This window comes from Podarcis liolepis (genome assembly GCF_965112155.1).
Source record: "Podarcis liolepis genome assembly, chromosome: 10".
Classification (NCBI taxonomy): Eukaryota; Metazoa; Chordata; class Lepidosauria; order Squamata; family Lacertidae; genus Podarcis; species Podarcis liolepis.
In genome coordinates, this window is record NC_139562.1 from 32,392,714 (window position 1) to 32,412,582 (window position 19,869).

General features: G+C 41.8%; 2 protein-coding genes and 1 long non-coding RNA gene across 7 annotated transcripts in view; 1 reads left to right on the plus strand and 2 right to left on the minus strand.

The window, feature by feature from the left end:
* Positions 1-15,037, minus strand: NFAM1 (NFAT activating protein with ITAM motif 1). 2 transcript variants are annotated; one of them, XM_083462670.1, is made up of 7 exons: positions 14,905-15,031; positions 11,529-11,657; positions 11,061-11,402; positions 10,617-10,729; positions 8,731-8,817; positions 5,227-5,313; positions 1-636 (listed from the first exon to the last, which is right to left on the minus strand). In XM_083462670.1, the coding sequence occupies exons 1-7, from the start codon at positions 14,957-14,959 to the stop codon at positions 562-564; spliced, it is 888 nt and encodes a 295-aa protein (XP_083318796.1). In that variant the 5' UTR covers positions 14,960-15,031; the 3' UTR covers positions 1-561. The 2 variants fall into 2 exon arrangements, with proteins under 2 accessions (XP_083318796.1, XP_083318797.1); XM_083462671.1 differs by lacking the exon at positions 11,529-11,657 and having other exon boundaries at positions 14,905-15,037.
* Positions 657-16,162, plus strand: LOC310687536. 2 transcript variants are annotated; one of them, XR_014516457.1, is made up of 5 exons: positions 657-1,240; positions 10,630-10,701; positions 12,772-13,255; positions 13,330-14,996; positions 15,685-16,162. It is a non-coding gene; the product is annotated as an uncharacterized lncRNA (long non-coding RNA). The 2 variants fall into 2 exon arrangements; XR_014516458.1 differs by lacking the exon at positions 15,685-16,162 and having other exon boundaries at positions 12,778-13,255; positions 13,330-14,910.
* LOC310687526 (suppressor of cytokine signaling 1-like) overlaps positions 15,901-19,869 on the minus strand; it is a 12,818-nt gene continuing 8,849 nt past the window's right edge. For all 3 annotated transcript variants that reach the window (XM_083462687.1, XM_083462685.1, XM_083462686.1), the window contains one exon: positions 15,901-19,567. In XM_083462687.1, the coding sequence (XP_083318813.1) occupies positions 18,857-19,492 (636 nt within the window). In that variant the 5' untranslated portion in view covers positions 19,493-19,567 and the 3' untranslated portion in view covers positions 15,901-18,856. The remainder of the gene's footprint in view (positions 19,568-19,869) is intronic.

Genomic DNA, 19,869 nt, shown 5'->3' on the forward strand with positions numbered 1-19,869 from the left:
TTTTTAAATAAAAGAATGGAAATGGTTTATTGAATATCTACAAACAAACTGTAAACAGATAAGAACAGTGGCAGGATTATTGTAATAACATGCAATTTTATAAGATTTAAAGTAGATGAATAAATGAGTAAGTTAAGTTAATTTAGAATATGTAGGAAATGTAAAAAAATAAATTGAAGGAACCGCAGAAAGAGGAGGAAGTAGAGTTAGAATGATTGTAAAACTAGTGAAATGTATATAATTGAAAATCATAAATAATTTTTAAAAAAATCATAGCTAACTCAGGAGATTCCCATTTTCTTCTCCCAAATCTCTCTCTTCTTGCATGATGCTCCCATTCCCACTTTCTTAGCCCATTCTCTTCAGTAGAAAGCATGTGTCTTAAAGAGCTGGATTTTCTAGGAACAATATTGGGCTGCTCCATGTGTTGATGTGTATCAGTATTACCTGTATCTACATCAGTAGAACATTTTGCATGTACGGCTTGTTCCATGTTGGGAATTCAGAACCTTCTTCTGAGCTCTGGAGAAAGGCAGGACTGTGCAGTGTAGCTATCTCTCCTTAGATGTTCTCATACAAATCTTCTGTATTGTTCTCATACACATCCGTGATTTCTTGCGTTTTCTGTCGAGACACCTGTAAATTGGCAGGGGAGGGGTAAAAAACCATTATGTTCTGGAAAAGAGGACCCCATATATAACGGTACAATCAGTCTCTGGAATAGATGAACTGTAGGACATGCCATGGATGCAGCCCTAATAGGAAGTAAATATTTATTTGCTACAACCGTTACTGCTTCAAAAGAGCAGTGCAGCATGTTTCAGTGCTCCCCCTCATGTGCAGGAACATCCAGTTAGTGAAGCAGAACCCTGTCCACAAATATAAAGAGCCCTTTCCATTGGCAGAGGGATCCATCCCATAAAAACAAGATAGCAGTTAAAACTGGGCTTGGACTTGTTGGAAAGGAGGTGTGGCTCCTTTCAGGTGACTGCCATCAGACTGAGACTCTGCAATCGTCTGCTTTTCCACCAGGTATATAGAGTGGAAAGCTGCCTAGGCAGCACCTTGGTGATGTACCAAGCGTGCTGCAAAGTGTGCACTTAGTGTTGCACGTGGAGACTTGAAGACCCCCTTGCTTGTTCTGCTGGCACCCAAGTCGCTTAGTGTAGAGTCGACCCAGGCCATCGAGACTGCATTCCTACAGCCATTGGCCACCATGAATCACCACCGGCAGCAGCAGGTAGGTTCTATATTGAAAAATAATATTTTATTCTCTTGCTAATTATCCTGTTTTGAATGCGTATTCTATATTTGACCTCCTTTAGTAAGGTCTTATTTTGAAATATTTAAGATAATATTTTAGCTTCCTGTTAATTATGTTGCTTTGTACATTTTGTATTTGAGCTTCTTTTGGAGTGTTTGATCCTGGAATGTTTTATTTGATGTTTTTATGTAGGCTGTAAACTGCTTTGCGATTATATATATATAATCCCACCTAAGTGGTACTCAGAATATCACTCAAGAAATCACTCAAGATATCCCTCAAGTAATTAAGGAACAAAAGAAGAAAAGGCACACTAACCTGGGAACTTCCTCTCTGCCCAGAACGTTGGAGGCTATACACCACACCCCCTCAACAGTATTTATAGGAACTCAAACACTGAGATCCTGCTCTGTTCCAGTAACAAGAAGCCGAAAGCACCAGCCTGAAGATGACGAGTGAGACCTCGTCGAAACGTCGCCTAGACACCCCAACTCTTACACGGGAAGACACCCGAAGACACCAAAACCTGCATTCCTGTACCCGTGAAAATCTACGAAAGCATATATATATATATATATATATAGTGTGGTATTGAAATGAAATAAAACAAAAATTTTAAAAGAACCTTAAAATATTAAAATGTGCAGATTAAAAAAATAGCTAATACTTCACTTAAACATTTACAGTTTAAACGTTTTAACCACTGCCCCCATAAGCTTGCTAGAATAAAGTCTTCACCAATTTTCTAAAACGGAACATAGAGCAAGCTTAATTGTGGTATGCGTTGTGGTATGCGTTCCACAAGAAGTAATAAAGGGCCATAGCTCAGCAGCAGAGAATGTGTTTTGCATCTACAAGGTCCCAAGTTTAGGCCCCAGCAACTCCAGTTTAAAATCAGGTAGTGGGTGATAGGGAAAATCTCCTCCAGAGATCCTGAGGAGATACTGCTAATCAGAGCGGATAATACTGACCTTGATGGGGAAATAGTCTGACCTGCTATAAGGAAGTTTTCTATGTTCCTGTGAGAACTTGCACCTCTTACTTTTCAACCCAGGTTTATGTAGCAATGGAGCAGGACCTCATACATGGGATAGCTGCAGGTCTGTTAGGGAGGCCATGAAGACCTGGATGACATCCAAGAAGGGAACTTTCATATGGATGTTACAAACCCCTAACATGACCAGTTCAGGATATCTTCACAAGGTATAGACATGTGAAAAAGAAACCCTCAGGCAGTTAGGGCTTATCCACATTCCTCTTGTCCTACTGCTTTCCCCCAAGGAAACCCACTCTCTAGCACTCGTTTGGAGCAAACAGCAATTTGGGTATTCAGTGAATTGCCATTTGTTCTGATTTAGAGATAATGAGCTCTAAACACAGGAAACACAAGCCCTGGGTAAGGGGGTGGCATGTAATACTGAATGCTATGAATACAGTGAAGTGAAGTGAAGTGAAGTGAAGTGAAGTGTGTGTAGACGTTCACACAGAATAATGGAGGTTCTGTATTTACCATACTGTTGTTGTTTTTGTTGTTCATTTTTTCTATTCCCTTTTTCAGTTTAAAAAAACATTGAAGGCCTAACCTGTCAAAGTCATCAGTTTGGCTTCATGTGTTTACCGTAACATTGGCAAGTGGCAATTCAGAGGTTACTTTCTTCTGGCAGATATGGGAATCACTCATGTTTCTGCATATCCACCAAAAAAGTGACATAATACCCAGCAACAATGGGTCTCACTTGTACTCTGATGTGTGTACTCTGAAACACATTTTAGTGCATGGATGAAATCCACACGATTCTAATTCACACATTATATTTCTGTGGGTATGCTGAGTTGCATTTGACTCCACATCTGCTATTTCCAGAGAACAACCAACATCCAAATTGGCCCCAAGAGCAATATAGGCATAATCTGGAAATTAAGCAGCTGGCATTCCAATTGGACTTGTCTAGAGAGAGATGCGCTGGCAACCTTTATATGTTTTCAGAGCCAAGCATAGAAACAAGACACCAGATAAATGACAGTCAAGTACAAATGTTCCCTTTCTAACTTGAGTTAGAAGAATTAGCTCACAATGAAATATCCTCTATTTTGGAAGAGGTACAGGAGATTCTTACTACATAGTGTTCTAATACACAGAAAGCACATTGCTAATTCAAAGTATAAGGGTCTAAATTATATTGTTGTTTAATGGTCTGAACCCTCAATTTGCCTGATGAAGAGTTCTGTGAAACCCGGAAGATTGAAAACCTTTTCAGGATTGGCTGATCTAGGAAGAAGAAGAAGAAGAGTTTGGATTTGATATCCCGCTTTATCACTCCCCTTCAGGAGTCTCAAAGCGGCTAACATTCTCCTTTCCCTTCCTCCCCCACAACAAACACTCTGTGAGGTGAGTGGGGCTGAGAGACTTCAGAGAAGTGTGACTGGCCCAAGGTCACCCAGCAGCTGCATGTAGAGGAGCGGAGACGCGAACCCGGTTCCCCAGATTACGAGACTTCTGCTCTTAACCACTACACCACACTGGAGATATTGCCATATTCTCTTTTGATTTTCTGCCAACGTACATAGCATACATGACAGTACACATAATAACCCAGAATCTCTTCATGTGCAGGTTGCTAACAGTGCAATTTTGCTTTACCTTTAGCAGAATTAATTTGACTGCACTACCCGGGCACTGTGCATGTGCAAATGTAGGTACTCTCCCTCTTTTCATTTTTTCCATTCTTTCTCATTTCAAAGGCACCAGTAGTGGTTGGTTAACTGGATTTTTTGTAGCCTTGATGATGTGAATTCTTCAGCACTTGCTCCCTGCTTCTTTCAATGAGTTCTGTTGTGGCAAAGTATGCGCCCGTTGGACATTGAGATTTCTGTGACTCCATTTTTCAATGGTTTTTATTTATTGCATATGCAACAATGGAGAGGCAAGATTTTTCTTTTAAAAAATCCGAAACACCATAGAGTAGAGCACAGACAGCCAGAAGCCAGACTGGGATTTACAGATAGATCTCCAGATGATTTACAGATCAGCAAAATTCCCAATGGGTTAAGCATAGTGGCAACAAAACCATTTCTCCCCCTTCTAAATTAGGCTGCTGAAATTGGGAAATATGCTGGGGGGAGGGAGAGATACCCAAAATTTGTGTGTGATCAATAATGTCTGTGAACTCCATTTCTGGTACAGTACGAAACATGCCCTTGGAGGCAATTTCCCCATCAAATCTATATCCACCTTCCTTAGCCACTATTCTGCACCTGTTTCTGGTTAGTGAATCTGAGACTTCTAGTGAAAAACAAAGCAGATCCTGCAAACCTAAAGTCTGACCACTTCTGGATACATTTTCAGACTTGCCCACAGTCTGGTCATACCATTATGTTATGCCTTCGGTTCAAGATAGTTACATATACATGCAACCCAAGTTTTGAAAGAGTTATATCAGGTTGACCTGGTCACAGGCTATTTTAATTAGATTAAAAGTTGTCCTCTGGTTGCCCTGCTGGGAAGAAGCTACTGTTGAACCATTCCAGAAAAACTGGATCAACAGTGCCTTCCTGACAAGCTGATCTGGAAGCACAAGGAACTTTTAAAGTGCAATGGTGAGAAGCAGCCCCTGACCTGTAGATTTTATCCTTTATTGACCCTGAAGAGCTGCTTCTGCCTTAGTAGTGGATACACATGACCCAGATAAAATGTATTATTAGAAGTGGCTTGTCTTAATCTTGAGCATGTAGAAGTTATCTATGCAGTGTTCAGAACACCAGGAAGCATACCTCACATGCCCTGTCAGTCGAGCATTCAGACAGGAGATACCACTGATGGTGACAAGTAATTTGGCTGAGTTGGGTGAGCCAGGATCTGCAGATTATAATGTGTTTGTTCTTGCTAGCATTCCCATCACACATATGGCTTCCGTAACAGCAGCCAACCCAGAAGTGAACGGGGATAAAAGTATTAGACTTACCTTGACTGCTGGCACCTTTTTGTGCAATGGACTATCTGTACTTTGATTAATGGCAAAATAGACATCGGGTTCCCGGGGTCCTAAATCCTGAAGCAGGAAGGAAGGGGAAGGACACGTGTTAATCATAATATCCTATACGTACAAATTAAATTATAATTCCTACCAATGGTTTTATATTCCTATGTTGGGATCTCAATAATAGACTATTCTCATCCCAGGTAAATGTGCACAGGGGTTTGCCCTCAATTATGTACCTCCCCAAGGTTCCCAAGTGAGGATAGGGGAAATTGAGAATGGAATAATCTTCATGAGAATGGCTCTGCATTATTAACCAGTTTGGGCACCAAGCAAACATTGTTGATGCCCTACACCTTGGCCCAACGCTAGAAACCAAGGCTTCAAACATTTATAATATTACAAGCCTTGAATTAAAATCTGAGGGAAAAGAAAACTGACAAGAGTCTTTTCTGCACAGGGTTTAAGTTATATTGGGATTTATTTAATTTGTTTTAACTTGAATTGTCATTTCTCGTGGAAGGGGAAATAACCCCTAGATCATTCCTATATACGTATTAGCTGTTTGCAGCCTAACAGTTAAGAGTGTTAGACTTGGGTTTGAAACTCTGTTTAGCCAGGGACCTTGTGTATCTCGTAAGCTGCTTTTTCCCTGCCTCACAGAAGTGTCATGAATTGTCAGCATATTTTGGTGTGAGACATTGACTATAAACTCAATTTGTGTAATAACTATGCTACATAAGGGATTCATGTAAATATATTCAAATCTAAAATGACTCATTCCCTGACACTGAGACAGAGCTATATAACAACAAAATCCTGTGCATATTTACAAGGAAATACTTTATTTATATAATTTCTATCCCACCTTTTGCTCGAGGTGGCATACATGGTTCTCTCCATCCTCATTTAATCCCCACAACAACCTTGTGAGGTGTGATAGGCTGAGAGGCGCTGGCTGGTCCAAAGTCACCCAGTGAGCTTCATGCCCAAATGGTGGTTTGAACCCTGGTCTTCCAGGTCCTAGGTCCAATTCTCTAACCACTATTCTACACTGGAAGTGCATATCACATTGCCTAGCAGTGCTTTACTCCCTGGTAAATGTGTTTAAGATTGCATCTTAGGTGATTAAAAGAAAAATGGATTAGCTGATCCAGTTTTTTATCTTTTGGAAATACAGCAGAATACTCCACCCTACGCTTAATCCCAACAATTGCCTTAAGAACGCAATAGCCATGCTTAGGCTCCTCCTAGTTATCACTAAGAAAGGCTGGAGAAGAAGGGGGGGGGTCTGCTCTTTATACCCCCCAGGTAGAGGCTCAGAATACCCAGAACTGAGAAACCGAGTCTGCAAATAAGCACAAGCAAAGAGATGAAACATCTTGCCACTAAATATGTATGTCAGATGTATTGATGTTAAGTCTCTTATCTAAAAAAGGCACCCAAAACAGCACTTATGTGTGTTTATGGTAACGGCAGGTTGCCATGGTCGTGGTGGCAGTTCCCCTAGCAACAGGATGGTGGGAGGAGCTTCAGCATGCGGGAAGACAGGTGGCATTAACAGAAGAACGGGGAACGTGCAGGATTTGCAAGGCTCAGTGACGCAGCAAGAGGAAAAGAACAAATTGTCAAACTCTGTTTCCCACCACTCACTTCAAAACAAACTGATAACGCACAGCATTGTCCAAGAATCAATTCTCCTTCTGTGACTGCGATGGGAAAGGGCAGGAAGAGAGAAAAATGGGGGGGCATAGATGAAAGGACCCCCAAATAACAGTCAGCTAGATTTAGGCTTCACGGGAAGTTTTTTTATTAGGTGGGACTGCAGCCATGAATACACCAGCACTACCCTAAGCTGACAGAGGATGTGAATTAACTAAATTAAAGATGATCTCACCACTGCAGTAGGTAGCAACATGACTGGGGGATATTACAGAAGTAGGGAAGGCAAAGAATAGCAAAAATATGATGTGAACCCCAAGAGTGAAAAGAGGTGCATTGAGGAACAACCCAAGGCCTTTTTAGTATTGTAAGAACAGCCATTTGGGTGTTCTCACTGCTATGTTTGCACTGTGCCCACCTCCCCTCAGCCTCCCCCCCCCCATGTCCCACCTGCTGGGAAGCTAAAGCTGCTTTTGCCCTGAAGTTGCTCCTTTCACCCAGGCTGCCCACGGATGGCCCCTGACTAGAAAGGCCTGTACAAGCTTCCTGTTCTAGCTGGGACTTTTCATGAGGCATGACAATATTCACTGTGTCCAGTTCCTAACTTGTGATTTACAGCTCTTGCCTTTTTCCTGGCAGTTGCCAACACCCCAGGCCTGACAAAACTAGATAAAAGTTTCCTTCTCTGTTCTTTGAGTCTCAGCTGTTATTTTAAAGCGTGATATCAAATGACAGTATGCCCTGTGCATCTTTTCTCACAGCAAGAGGAAAGATGAAATGATACCTGTAACAACCACCCCTTGAATTGACTGGTAACCATAAACCGTAATTAAAACCTACTGCTCATGCATCTAATAGTCAAGGATAGAATGCAACTTCCAAAAGCATCTAATCCAAATCTCGGCTCAACCCTCTTTCCCACCCAGGTCATAAGAGCAATTTCCCTCCTGCACAGCTGCATGGCTTTCTACTGTTTTATCTTCAGTGGCTCAGAGCACTTCAGCTTTCAACAATACGTAACAAATTTGAAGATGCCCAAGATGCTTTTCTCCGTCTCCGTTGCTTACTAAAGAATATAGCATATATCCCTCTTTTAAGGGATGGAATTGACAGAAAAGACCTGGTAATAGAAAGTGAACATGAAGTTCCTTTTCAATGACAGAGTTGATGCGTTAATCATTGCAGAATTATCTAGTAGCATTATGATTATCTACTAGCTAAACATGGAGGCTTTAGCTGAGATTCCTGCATTGCAAGGGGCTGGACTAGATGACTCTTGGGGTCCCAACTCTACAGTTCTATGATTCTGTGAAAATAATATATATAGCATACTCTCCAGTGAGAAACCTGATGGCCTTTAGCAAACATGTGAATATTGGGCTGCAGGTTTATGAATTAGAGTCCTACTGTAAGTCACCATGTTCTTTGGTGATCAATCTTTTTTAGTGTTGTTCAGAAGAGCAAGGGAGGTACACTCTGTACATGCTCATGTCATTTATTTCTGAGGCTCATAGTTCTTAATTAAATTTTTCACACTGTACCTCATACATTTCTTTCCCACTCCAGGCCCCTTTTGACCCCTAGGTCTTTTCCCAATGCCTGGATAGTCCCTTCAACCCCTGCAGGGGGTGGGTTCAATATTGACCACTTTGAGAAACCCTGGTCTACAGAGAGGGAACCTTCACATGTACAGCTAGACATGGTAAACCTCCCTCTCTGCAGAACTTTGCAGTGGATTCATCCCCCTGAGCCTCCACCATGTTACACTTAATGGCTTCTGAATAGGGCTGCTACAAAAAGTCATTCTTGATATACAGTAATACTCACAACATATGAGGGCTCTGGAGGTTCTGAGCTGCCTGAAGTGTGTGGAGGGGCTGGCCTCTGAGCAGGGCACTTCTTGATCTGTCTCCACTGAGGCCACACCACAAATTCGTGAGGATACGATGAATGGGAATAAATGGCAAAGCATAAATTCAACATGTAAAAGCTTTGGTTCTTCTTCCTAATTCTTTACCTTTCAAAGGAGTTGAAAGGATTTTGAATACAGCTACCCCTTTGTGGTGTGAATAATAAACCAAAGCTTAGGAACTGTCCACATAATGAACTTTGGAGTTCAGAGGCAATGCCCCAGAACTATTACAGAAGCACAAGGGCATCTGACTGTCGGTTGCAGCTAAAACTTCCCTACGGTAGGCATATTGATGAAGGTCAATGGGAAATCTAATATCCCATTCAAAGCAATGGAAGTGTGAGTCAGTCATCTCCACCTTCCAGGTTGTCAATGGGATTAGCACTGGGTGTGCATGCTTGCTTTTGAATTATCACTGAGCTACCAGGCCCAAATCGAGGTGTAAATTCTAGCATATAAAGCCCTAAATGGCTTTGGACCCAAGTAACTAAGAGAGGGTCTGCCCAATATCAACCAACTCAGGCCATATGATTGGCAGGCTCTGTTGGTGGTGCTGGGTGCTGCCCAGTGGGAGCTCACACATGATAAGGCTTTCTTGGTGCTTGTTCCCCATTTCTGGAATGTTATGCCTGGTGAGATACCTTCATCGCCCTCCTTATTAACTTAAAAAAAGAATTTTAAAACATTACTGTTCACACAAGCATTTAAATAGCCGAAATATACTGCTCCTGATAACCTTGAAATTAACTGTGACGCATGTGGTCATTTTACTTTTTTAAAATGTTCTTAGTGGTTTTTGATGTTTCCAATTGTTTTTAAATGATTTGAATATGTTTTTTAAATAATTTTATTGTGTTGTGTTGTGTTGTACGATGTTTGCCACCCTGGGTTCCTTTGGAAAGAAGAGCAGGTTCAAAATTTAATAAATAATACAATATAAGTATCAACCTTCAAATCTGTAGACATTTTGTCACAAAGTCACCACAAGTCTAAGCCTGCAATGTTTTCTCTTCCAAAGAACACACTGACCTTGTAAAGGCTGTCCAGGACTTCCGACTAGTCAGGATAAGGGAAGTATGAGGATAAGATAAGAGCCAGCTGGGTCAGGCCAATGGCCCGTCTAGTCCCATCTAGTCCAACATCCTGTTCTCACAGTGGCCGACCAGAAGCCCACAAACTGGTACTATGATACTCATACAGATACTCATAACAGTGCTATGATATGAACTCTCTTGGTATACAACACATAATCAATTTCTGCTCCAAATAGGGCTGCAATCTTCAATTAAGTAAAAGTTCATTTTATTTTATTATACACCATTTTTTCATCAACCAAAAAGTCATTCCTGATTAGGCAACACTTCAATAATTAAATAAATGTTTTTTCACATGAGTTGTGTATATGTGTGTGTGTGTGTGTGTGTGTGTGTGTGTGTGTACATATATAAAACTGCAGATGGTAGGGAACATCCGTTTCCCACAGGAGGCGAGGGTCCCTCTTGAAGATGATAAGATGATTCCTGTATACTCACTTTCTACAGACAAAGAAATAATGCATTTTTCTCCAGAACTATTACGTTGGCCACATGCAAACATATGCAGATTTAACTGATTAATCAACTCAATCTTAATAAATTAAAATTTGATTAATCAAGTAAGGTGTTTTTTTTAATCAGTAGAAGCCCTCATTCCAAGCATTTTGTAACTGACTTTAATATTCAGCACTACTGAATGGTTGATGCTGCAAAACTTTTTGCATTTTGCAACAAATGCAACACAATGTTAAGTAAGAATTACTTGCCTCTCTCTTCCAGAACAGCAGGACAGTTCCCATGATGCTTGCAACAGTCAAAATAATGGTGATGGTGATAAGGCACACCCACATGGTAAGAGGGGGCTCTGTATATCCTTTTTCTGCAAGAAAATGAGGAAAACCAAGCATGCAGATAAGTGGTAACTGGGAGCCAAGGCTCATTGTTTTAAATCTCTATCCCATTTTTCCTTCAAGGAACTCAAGGTCTTAAACCTAATTGCTAGTCCATGAAAGCTTACATCAGAATAAATGAGTTGGTCTTTAAGGGGTTGTGATTTGTTTGCAATTAGACATTGTAATTTGTCTGCTTATAGTATACATTCAAATAAAGGTAGCAAAAGTTTTAAATGCCTTTACACAAGACTGGCCACCCCTGCCCCACCCCCGGTTGTTATTCAACCCACCACCGCTCACTTGCCTTCAAGAACTTACCTCTGAAAAGGATAAATGTCCCATTTCCCCTTCTTACTTGGTTTTTAAGTATCCAAAGAGCTTTGCAGTAGTAGGTACCAGAAACAGAGGAATGCATAAAGGGCTTTATTTTAAATGGATAATTTAATGTCTCTGACTTGTTCTCACGACCGGGAGGAATTTCCACAGACTGTAGAGATTTCATGACTGTGATCTCCTTGCTTTCCGAGTCAATCCGATAGTAGCTGAGGATGAATTTTGTATAATCTGGTTTATACATTACTTTTGTTTTGCAGATTGCATTGATTTCTTCATTGGCAAAAGCAATCTTGATTAGATTGTCATTATACACGTGGAGAGTCCCTGTAAGATGAGGAAAGTTTTATTTTTTTACAGTTATCAAGATTGAGAAAAGTTGCTCAGTCATCTATATTTTGGCAACATCTGCCCATAGCCTAGAGCAGCCTGTAAGAAGGATGCAAATATTACCATATCTGAATTGGAGTGAGGTGACAACAGATTGAGTAGTCTGACAATAGAGGAGTGTACACCATGGGTGGATGGACTTCAGGTTGTCAGATCTACTTAGCGTTTTACAAGAATCCAAAGCTCCACCAGCTGGAGACAGGTACAAAAGACAGAGTTAGAATTAAAGAACAGGGTGAACACACTGTGTGTCTAGCAATTTGTTTTCATGATCTCAACTCAAACTCCCTCAGGAGGTGGTGAACTCTCCTTCCTTGGAGGTTTTTAAGCAGAGGTTGGATGACCACCTGTCACAGATGCTTTAGTTGAGATTCCTGCGTTGCAGGAGGCTGGACAAAATGATCCTCTGGCAACTAGGATCTCTACAGTTCTGATTCTATGAGTGCTCAGTCCTTTCATGCAAACTTCAGTAAAGCAGTCTAATTTAGATGGGAAAAGTCATCCTGCTGTTGCTCTTGTTAAACTATTGGAAGTCAGAAATTCTGGCCAATCTACTGCAAATGACTCAGGAATCTGCTGCTAGATCATAGAATCATAGAGCTGGAAAGGTCATTCTAGTCCAGCCCCCTGCAATGCAGGAATCTCAACTAGATCATACATGACAGGTGGCCATCCAACCTCTGCTTAAAAACCTCCAAGGAAGGAGAGTCCACCATTTTCCAAGGGAGTCTATTCCACTGCCGAACAGCTCATATGGTCAGAAAGCTCTTCTGTATATTTAGTCGGAATCTAATTTCCTGTAACTTGAAGCCATTGGTTTGGGTCCCAGCCTCTGGAGCAGGAGAAAACAAGCTTGCTCTGTCCTCCATGTGACAGCCCTTTAGATATTGGAAGATGGCTGTCATATCTCAGTCTCCTTTTTTCTAGGCTAAACATACCCATTTCCCTCAACCATTCCTCAACAGACTTGGTTTCCAGGCCCTTGGTCATCTTGGTTGCCCTCCTCTGCACATGTTCCAACTTTTCAACATTCTTAAATTGTGGCTTCCTGCACTGGACACAATACTCCAGGTGTGCATCTACCATTGATCAACACCACAAGATAGTGGACTTAACCTCAAGTCCACAATCTAGTTGCCTTTTTGACTAAGACAGTTCACAGTGCACCTAGCTTTACATTCAGCAGAGCACACTCACTCTCCCCCACAGTGTGTAGACTGGTAAGCATGAACCAAAGCCTATATCTGTAGAAATGTTTACCTCTAATTAAATATCTGAATGCTGACATTAAATATTCTACACAAAGTTTTAGACAAGGAGCTGAAGATCTGCCCCCCCCATGCCTTACTGCCATATGTAGAAGCTACACACAAGGGCAAACTGGGAGCCAGCTGTCTCTGTTCCATTAATTCAGATATCACCAATGCAATTCTGGGTATTCCCAACTTGGAAGATGCCCAGCGAAGTGCTGGAGTACAGAAAGAGGATTGTGCTGACTCTAAAAACTGCTGTCTGGACTGGAAATAGCAAGTTTCAAATGATACGCAGAGTCCATTAGCAGAATGCTGTGGGAATTTATCATCTTTGCTGCCGCTGACTTCCTCTTCTTCCCCCACCCCCACTTACTACTGTTCATGTGAAATTCTGGTATGTGGAAAGCGATGGGAGGAAGTGGCCAGTTTACTCAGTTTGCAGCAATTCTGCATTACAGTTTAATGACAAAGACATAATGGGAGCAGGGCGAGTGTGTTTCAAAACTGGCTCTTTCGTAAAGCATATTGTCTATTTTCGTCTCATAGAATCATAGAATCATAGAGTTGGAAGAGACCACAAGGGCCATCGAGTCCAACCCCCTGCCAAGCAGGAAACATGCTCCAGAAAGCTGAAAGTAGTGGATGGGTGCTCAATGTCTGTGTTTGCTACTGCTCTGTGAGGCTGTATGGTGATGAGGTTCACATGAACCTTTGTGATTTTGATTTATTTTTATTTATTTTTTTGGAAGATATCTCACCAGTGTAAACACATTAAATAGCTGTGTATGGCTTGCTTATTAATTTCTGTTGATGACCCCATAAGCAGGACCCAACAGGAATCCAAGAGCCTGCCCATAGGATCCCCACTCCCTCTTAAAAGCAAGATCTCCCCATGAGCCCAAACGCATAGTCAACCTTGTAGTGTGTGTGTGTGTGTGTGTGTGTGTGTTTATGGGGAATGCTAGATTACTGGTTAATGCGTATAACAACCAGCCATTGTGCACATTCACCAGGCCTCATAGAGAATGTGCACATCATCCATGAAGAGGAAATTGTTCCTGTTTCCCAATCAATATATAAATGCTCCAACGGGCTTTGGGAAATGTGCAAATATTGACTGAATTTTGTACATTATCTAGTCCTTATGCATAGCCCCAACATGTTTTGGGGAACGTGCATATCTTGACTGATTTTTGTACATTCTCTGGCCAAAGTTATTTTAATACACTTTCAATGTATTGATCCCCCAAGCGCAATTCGGGTTAAAAGTGTGAACCCTATTGCCCCAAACTGGATATTACATATTTCTGGCTATTTTAAACATAATTAAGATGTGTTTTTTTCATTGAAAACTGCTTGTTACTGACCGTGTGGTAACAATCAACTCTTCTGGCCCAGAGACAATAGTTATGGCAAACCTAAGGCCCAGGAGCCAAATGCAACCCTTTAGTGTTCTCTCTCTGGCCCTCAGGACTTAAAAAAAAGTTTTCCCACCCCTACGCTATAAGAATTACTAAAACTGATAATGTATGTGAAACATCTGGAGCACATAAGCAATATATACATGGAATATCACTGATTGTTAGCTAAAGTCCCATCAAGTTTGATGAGAGGGGGAGGGGGGGAAAGTGCTGGAATACTTTCTGCAACCCTACTCACCACTATATTCACGTAACACGTTCACACACTACACCCATTAATGCTTGATTGCTTTGTCAGTTCTGGAAAGTGTTAAAAGACTGCTTGTCTTAAGGCACTGACCATCAGTCGGTGGGTTTTACTATTTCATTATTTACAAATGTTAATATTTCCCCTTCCCACTTTCAACTCAGAACACTCAGGGCAAGCTTGCATTTATCAGTTAATGGGGAGAAGGAGAATCAAAACAAACTATTATTCAATTTTACACCCACTAATTTGGACCCACAGACAAGCCACACTCTATCTAATCTAAGACAGATCACCCCAATGGCACCAGCTTCATTCTTATTTTTCTTGTTTAAAAGATACGGGTGTGAAGTGGATGGAGAACAGGAGAGAGAAGGATAGAAAAAGGGAGAAGTGATCATATACAGCACAAATGGTTGAAAATACTACTGCTTTAAGAGACTAGTGAAAAGGCTTTCCCAGACGGAACAAATGAGAGATTAGACAGAAAAGGGGGGGGGGGAGAGACATATTCTTACCACCATCTTGAAGAGTCCAGAGAAGTATGATAACAGTATATAGACTGGAGGCCATGGCAGCATGTAAAAAGAGGTATAGGCTGAGCTAAGAGGTACTCTTACTCAGAAATGTCTTTCTGTCTCTTCCCTTTTCTTGGGGTGGGGAGGGTGGCTTTAGGAGGAAAACAATACGTTACTGGTCGTTTGTTCCTTGTTCCGCCCTTTCTGCTGTATTCAGTGCTTTCTGCTTTGGGGCCTCTGTGCATTTTAAAAATTACTTTAACAGTTTGTTTACCACTTACCATGGTTGTCTCTAAACAGTATGCAGGAGACTTAATACAACGAAACTAAAAAAATGAGTTAAAACTATAAAATCAGATTACAGTTCAGCTATCTCCTATTTTGCAGGACCAGGGCTGGCAAATGAAACGAGGCAGAGAAATTGACTAGGACAATCCATTAAAGTAACGAGCACATTCTATGGGAAAAGAGGGCAATTAAAAGGTGTTTAGAGGATGCTCCCCACTTTACACAATTTCACTTCTGCAAGGGGAGGCTGGAACGTAACCCCTGTGTAAGTGGGGAGTCACCTGTATGTTTGAACTGGGCTACAAGCAGGCTGCAGGCAGATGCCTGAGAGGGAGAGCCCTGCTGGATATCTGCTTGGATCCAAGGCTGTGACAATGGGAGAAGCAAGACTTTCTGGGTGTTAATGCTGTGGCTCCTCCACTATAGGCTCAGGTTGTATATAGGTGTAAATAAAACAATATTTCATAAAGACACCACGGTCTCTCCTTCCAGGGAAGTCAAATCCTGGGTAAGCGCCCGAAACCCCTAGAATCTCGCACCGCACAGGGATTAGGGTGGCCTGCCACAAGACAATCTCCGCTTGCTAAACCCTGTCCACCAAATGATATCACAGCCAATGACTACTAGCTCTGGATGATGCTCATGCTCGGGTAAACATGCAGCCACTAAGAATGTCTCTTTTCCAATTAAATGCAAAGGCAGCTGATGTCATTTTGCAGAGGCAACTATTTATTGCAGCCTGTCAAGATCTTTCAACATCAGATTACAGCGATGGCACCTTAAAATCAAATTCAGTATGCTCCAAGAACCGAAGCTCAAGTTGTCACATTCGCTTAACACAATGAACTGCTAGAAATAAAGATACACCCGCAATATCCTCACAACTCAATGCCCTCCTTTTTCAGCTATTATTTCCTACCCTGATCTGTATCAAAAGTTTGCTGTTGCTAATAAATTGTAATTAAAGCCATCAGGAGGAGAAGTTTCCATTCAAATGTAACAGAGGCAGAAGACAGATGTAAGACACTCCATGGATAAGACTGTGTGGCATATGCACTCACAAGGGGGCACTGCATAACAGTTTTCTATTTCTCTTTGTAAATTAGCTGCCAGGATACATAAGAGTGAAGTTATAACAAGCCTACACACTTCTCCAGCCACTCTGGACGCTTCCTAACAGCGTTTTAAAAACATTATAAAACATCAACCATTAAAAACTTCACTAAACAGGGCTGCCTTCAGATGTCTTCTAAAAGTCAGATACTGTAGTTGTTTATTTGACATCTGGTGGGAAGGCATTCATTGGCTGTGGAATCTGTGGCCTTCTAGTTTTTGTTGGACTCTAAATCCCATTAGCCCCAGCCAGCCTGGGATGATGGGAGTTGTAAACCAACCATATTTGGTGGGCTTCAGGTTCCCCATTGCTGCAGTAAAGGATCTAAAAATTCAGTCGTTGATTAGGCCTAGGTTCAAGGTGCTGGTGTAAAAAGCCTTATTCAGTTTGAGACCAGGATACCTAAAAGATTGTCTCATCCCCAACCAACCACTGAGTTCTGCAGATACCATCTGATCTGGAGGCCTGTTCCGCATAATGTGCCCTTTGGAACTCCTTCCCACTGCATATCAGACAGTTGCCTTCTCCATTGCTTTTTTGGCTCCTGCTAAAGATGGTCATCTTTCAATCAGCATTCTAAAAGGATACACTTCTTCCGGTTGGTATCTGTCCTTGATTTGAATGGTACAACAGTGAAGTCCTATGCATGTTTACTCGGATGCAACTCCAACTGAGTTCAGTGAGGTTTGCGTCCAGGTAAGTGTATGGGTGACAAAAGTTGGTTTTAGAATTAGCCATACTTAAAGTAGACCTACTGATATCAACGACACTTAAGCAGGTCATGACTAACTTTAATCCCATTGATCCCAATGGGCCTATTCTAAGTACTGTATGACTAAGTCTAGAACATCCCCAGAGATTTGAAGGGAACTGTGGATCATGTAGGCATCTGTTTGGCCACTGAGAACAGGGTGGTGGGATAGCAGGCCTCTGGTGCTCTTACACCCATCGTTCTATGCAGTCCACCTAAGTAAGAAATTCCATCCTTGGCTAGTCCCAGTGTTGCCCTGAATTTTGAAGATGCTGCTCAGATGGCTCTTCTCAATATGCTTCTCCAAGCCTCCTGCTGTACTCCTTTGTTTGTAGCAGGAGCCATGAAAATGCCCCAAACAACTGTGTTAATTTTAATCAAGCTGCATAAATCATGAGCAAAAAAACCATGGTATAGATTCCAAAATCCAGACTCACCACTAACACACTTAGATATCCAGATGCTGCAAACAGTCTACATATAACAAAACTGCAGAAGTCAATACATTACAGTAACTGAGTTCACTTTTATGAAAACACCGCTGTACAAAAAGGAGGATGAATACTTTTAAAGAAGAGTTTTCCCCATTTCTCCCCCACTGAATGACAGCAGCACACTTTTTTACAAGACTCACTAAATAAATAAATACAATTAAATGCTTTTCAGGCACCTTTTTAATTACTGCAGATTAAGACAATTACTAAAATATTATTATACTGCGGTCCTATATAGTATGTCCATTTGGATGTTCAATCTGAGTTCCGTGGGGCTTGTCCCCAGGTAAGAAGGTCTAGGATTATAGTCTGAGCAAGTGAAAACCTCTACTTACCCTTTTACTCTGAATATGCACCTTTTTCATTTCTTATTCTCGACTGAATCCCTTGTACACTGGCTACCACTTGTTTTAGGTAGTGGGGGGTTGGTTGGTTTTACTTTAATCTGATATACAGTGGTACCTCGGGTTAAGTACTTAATTTGTTCCGGAGGTCCGTTCTTAAACTGGAACTGTTCTTAACTTGAAGCACCACTTTAGCTAATGGGGCCTCCTGCTGCTGCCGCCTCTGGAGCACGATTTCTGTTCTCATCCTGAAGCAAAGTTCTTAACCCAAGGTACTATTTCTAGGTTAGTGGAGTCTGTAACCTGAAGCATATGTAACCTGAAGTGTATGTAACCTGAGGTACCACTGTAGATTCTTTGTAATTTTCATTAAATTCCTCCATTTTTCCACAAGTGTGAATACCAAATACAATAATCTTGACTATTGTATTAAAGACTCCCATTTTTCTTATAAAATAATGCTAATCTTAAGCCAAATAATGGAGTTCCTGGGAAGTGCTAAAATAAAAGCCTTCTTCTTCCTACCCTGACACAATGAGGACAGTACCCAGTGGGAAAGAGAATTTAGGGAGATGCATGGAGGAGAAAGGCTAGACACTGCTGAACCTGCCCCACTGAGAAGAAGGCTTGGTTGCAAGGATAACAGTGCTATCTTCTACATGTCAACTCAAAGTGAGTTTTGTTGAGTTCAATGAAGCTTACTCGCAGGTAAGTGGTAGCAGCTTAAGTTTTCCAATAATCTCCCATATACACAGAGCAGTGCCTCTCTGGTTCTAGAGATCAGCATTCAACTTCTACGCCCTATCTCAGCATCAGATCTCTGAAACCAAGTTTCAATGTTCCATCAGGAAAGACTGGCTCAGGCAGCTGGAATACCAAGTTGCGGATGAAAGGCAATGTTTACCTCTAGCCTACAAAAGGAAATTGAAACAGACCCTAAGAATTCAGGAAAAGCAATGACTCATTCTGTTAGCGCATTGGCGTCATCAATATTTGCATATTTTTGCCCGCCACACACATTTTGGCCTTTCTGTTGCCAGCGAAGAGGTAGAGTACAACAACTGCCCCGCCCAGTCCTGCTGGAAGCAGGTAAGGCGCGTTGGCAGAGTTCCTGCAGTGTGGACACAGCCCTATGCTCCTTGCAGAGGGGCTCGGAAAATACTACAGGAGCTTCTCCCATTGCATCACAGTGGAGTGGTTTAGTCCTGGTTCCTGCCACCACTAGTTCAAGCAACCTCAGTACGCAGTCCGAAAACCAGTCCTTCAGCCAAAAGTAGCCTTTGCGGAAAGAGATCCGGAGGCTGACGGGTCCAGACGGCATGCGGACGCTGAGGCTGAAAAGGCAGTTTCCCTGAGAGCTGTCTCGCAGCAAGTAGGTCCCCACCGGCTCGTGCAGTAACCTAGCATGGGCCTCATGAACAGACAAAGGGCCCCAGTAAAATCCACTGGCCTGCAGGAGGCCAAGCGACCGTTCCACCACTTCCCATTCACGATCACGAAATGCACGGTAGTGAGACAGCAATCTGGTTGATGTTGGGCTGAAAGGAGACTCTTGGTGTTGCCTCTGTGAAGCGGAAAAGCTGCCGAGTTTGTTCATCTGCCTTCTCTCCGATCATCTCTCAGAAAGCCTGCAAATCACAGGAAGATGCCACCACTGTCTTTATATTCAGTCCTGCGAATATACACACACACACAAATGAGAGGGTAAGTTCTGGGCCCTTACTTGGGCAAAAGGAAGGGATGAATTGAAGGTAAGCAATGGCATATCAAAGACAGAAGCAGCTGTATCTAAATACCACTGTAAAAACCAAACAACTAGAAAATTATGTAGTTTATTTCCCTACCCCAGAAGTCCACACTTGCTTTGCACTGGGGAAACAAGTGGAGTTTACCGTATTTTGCGCCCCATAGGATGCAGCGGCCCATAGGACGCACCTAGTTTTTTTGGGGGGGAAATAAAGAAAAAAAATTATT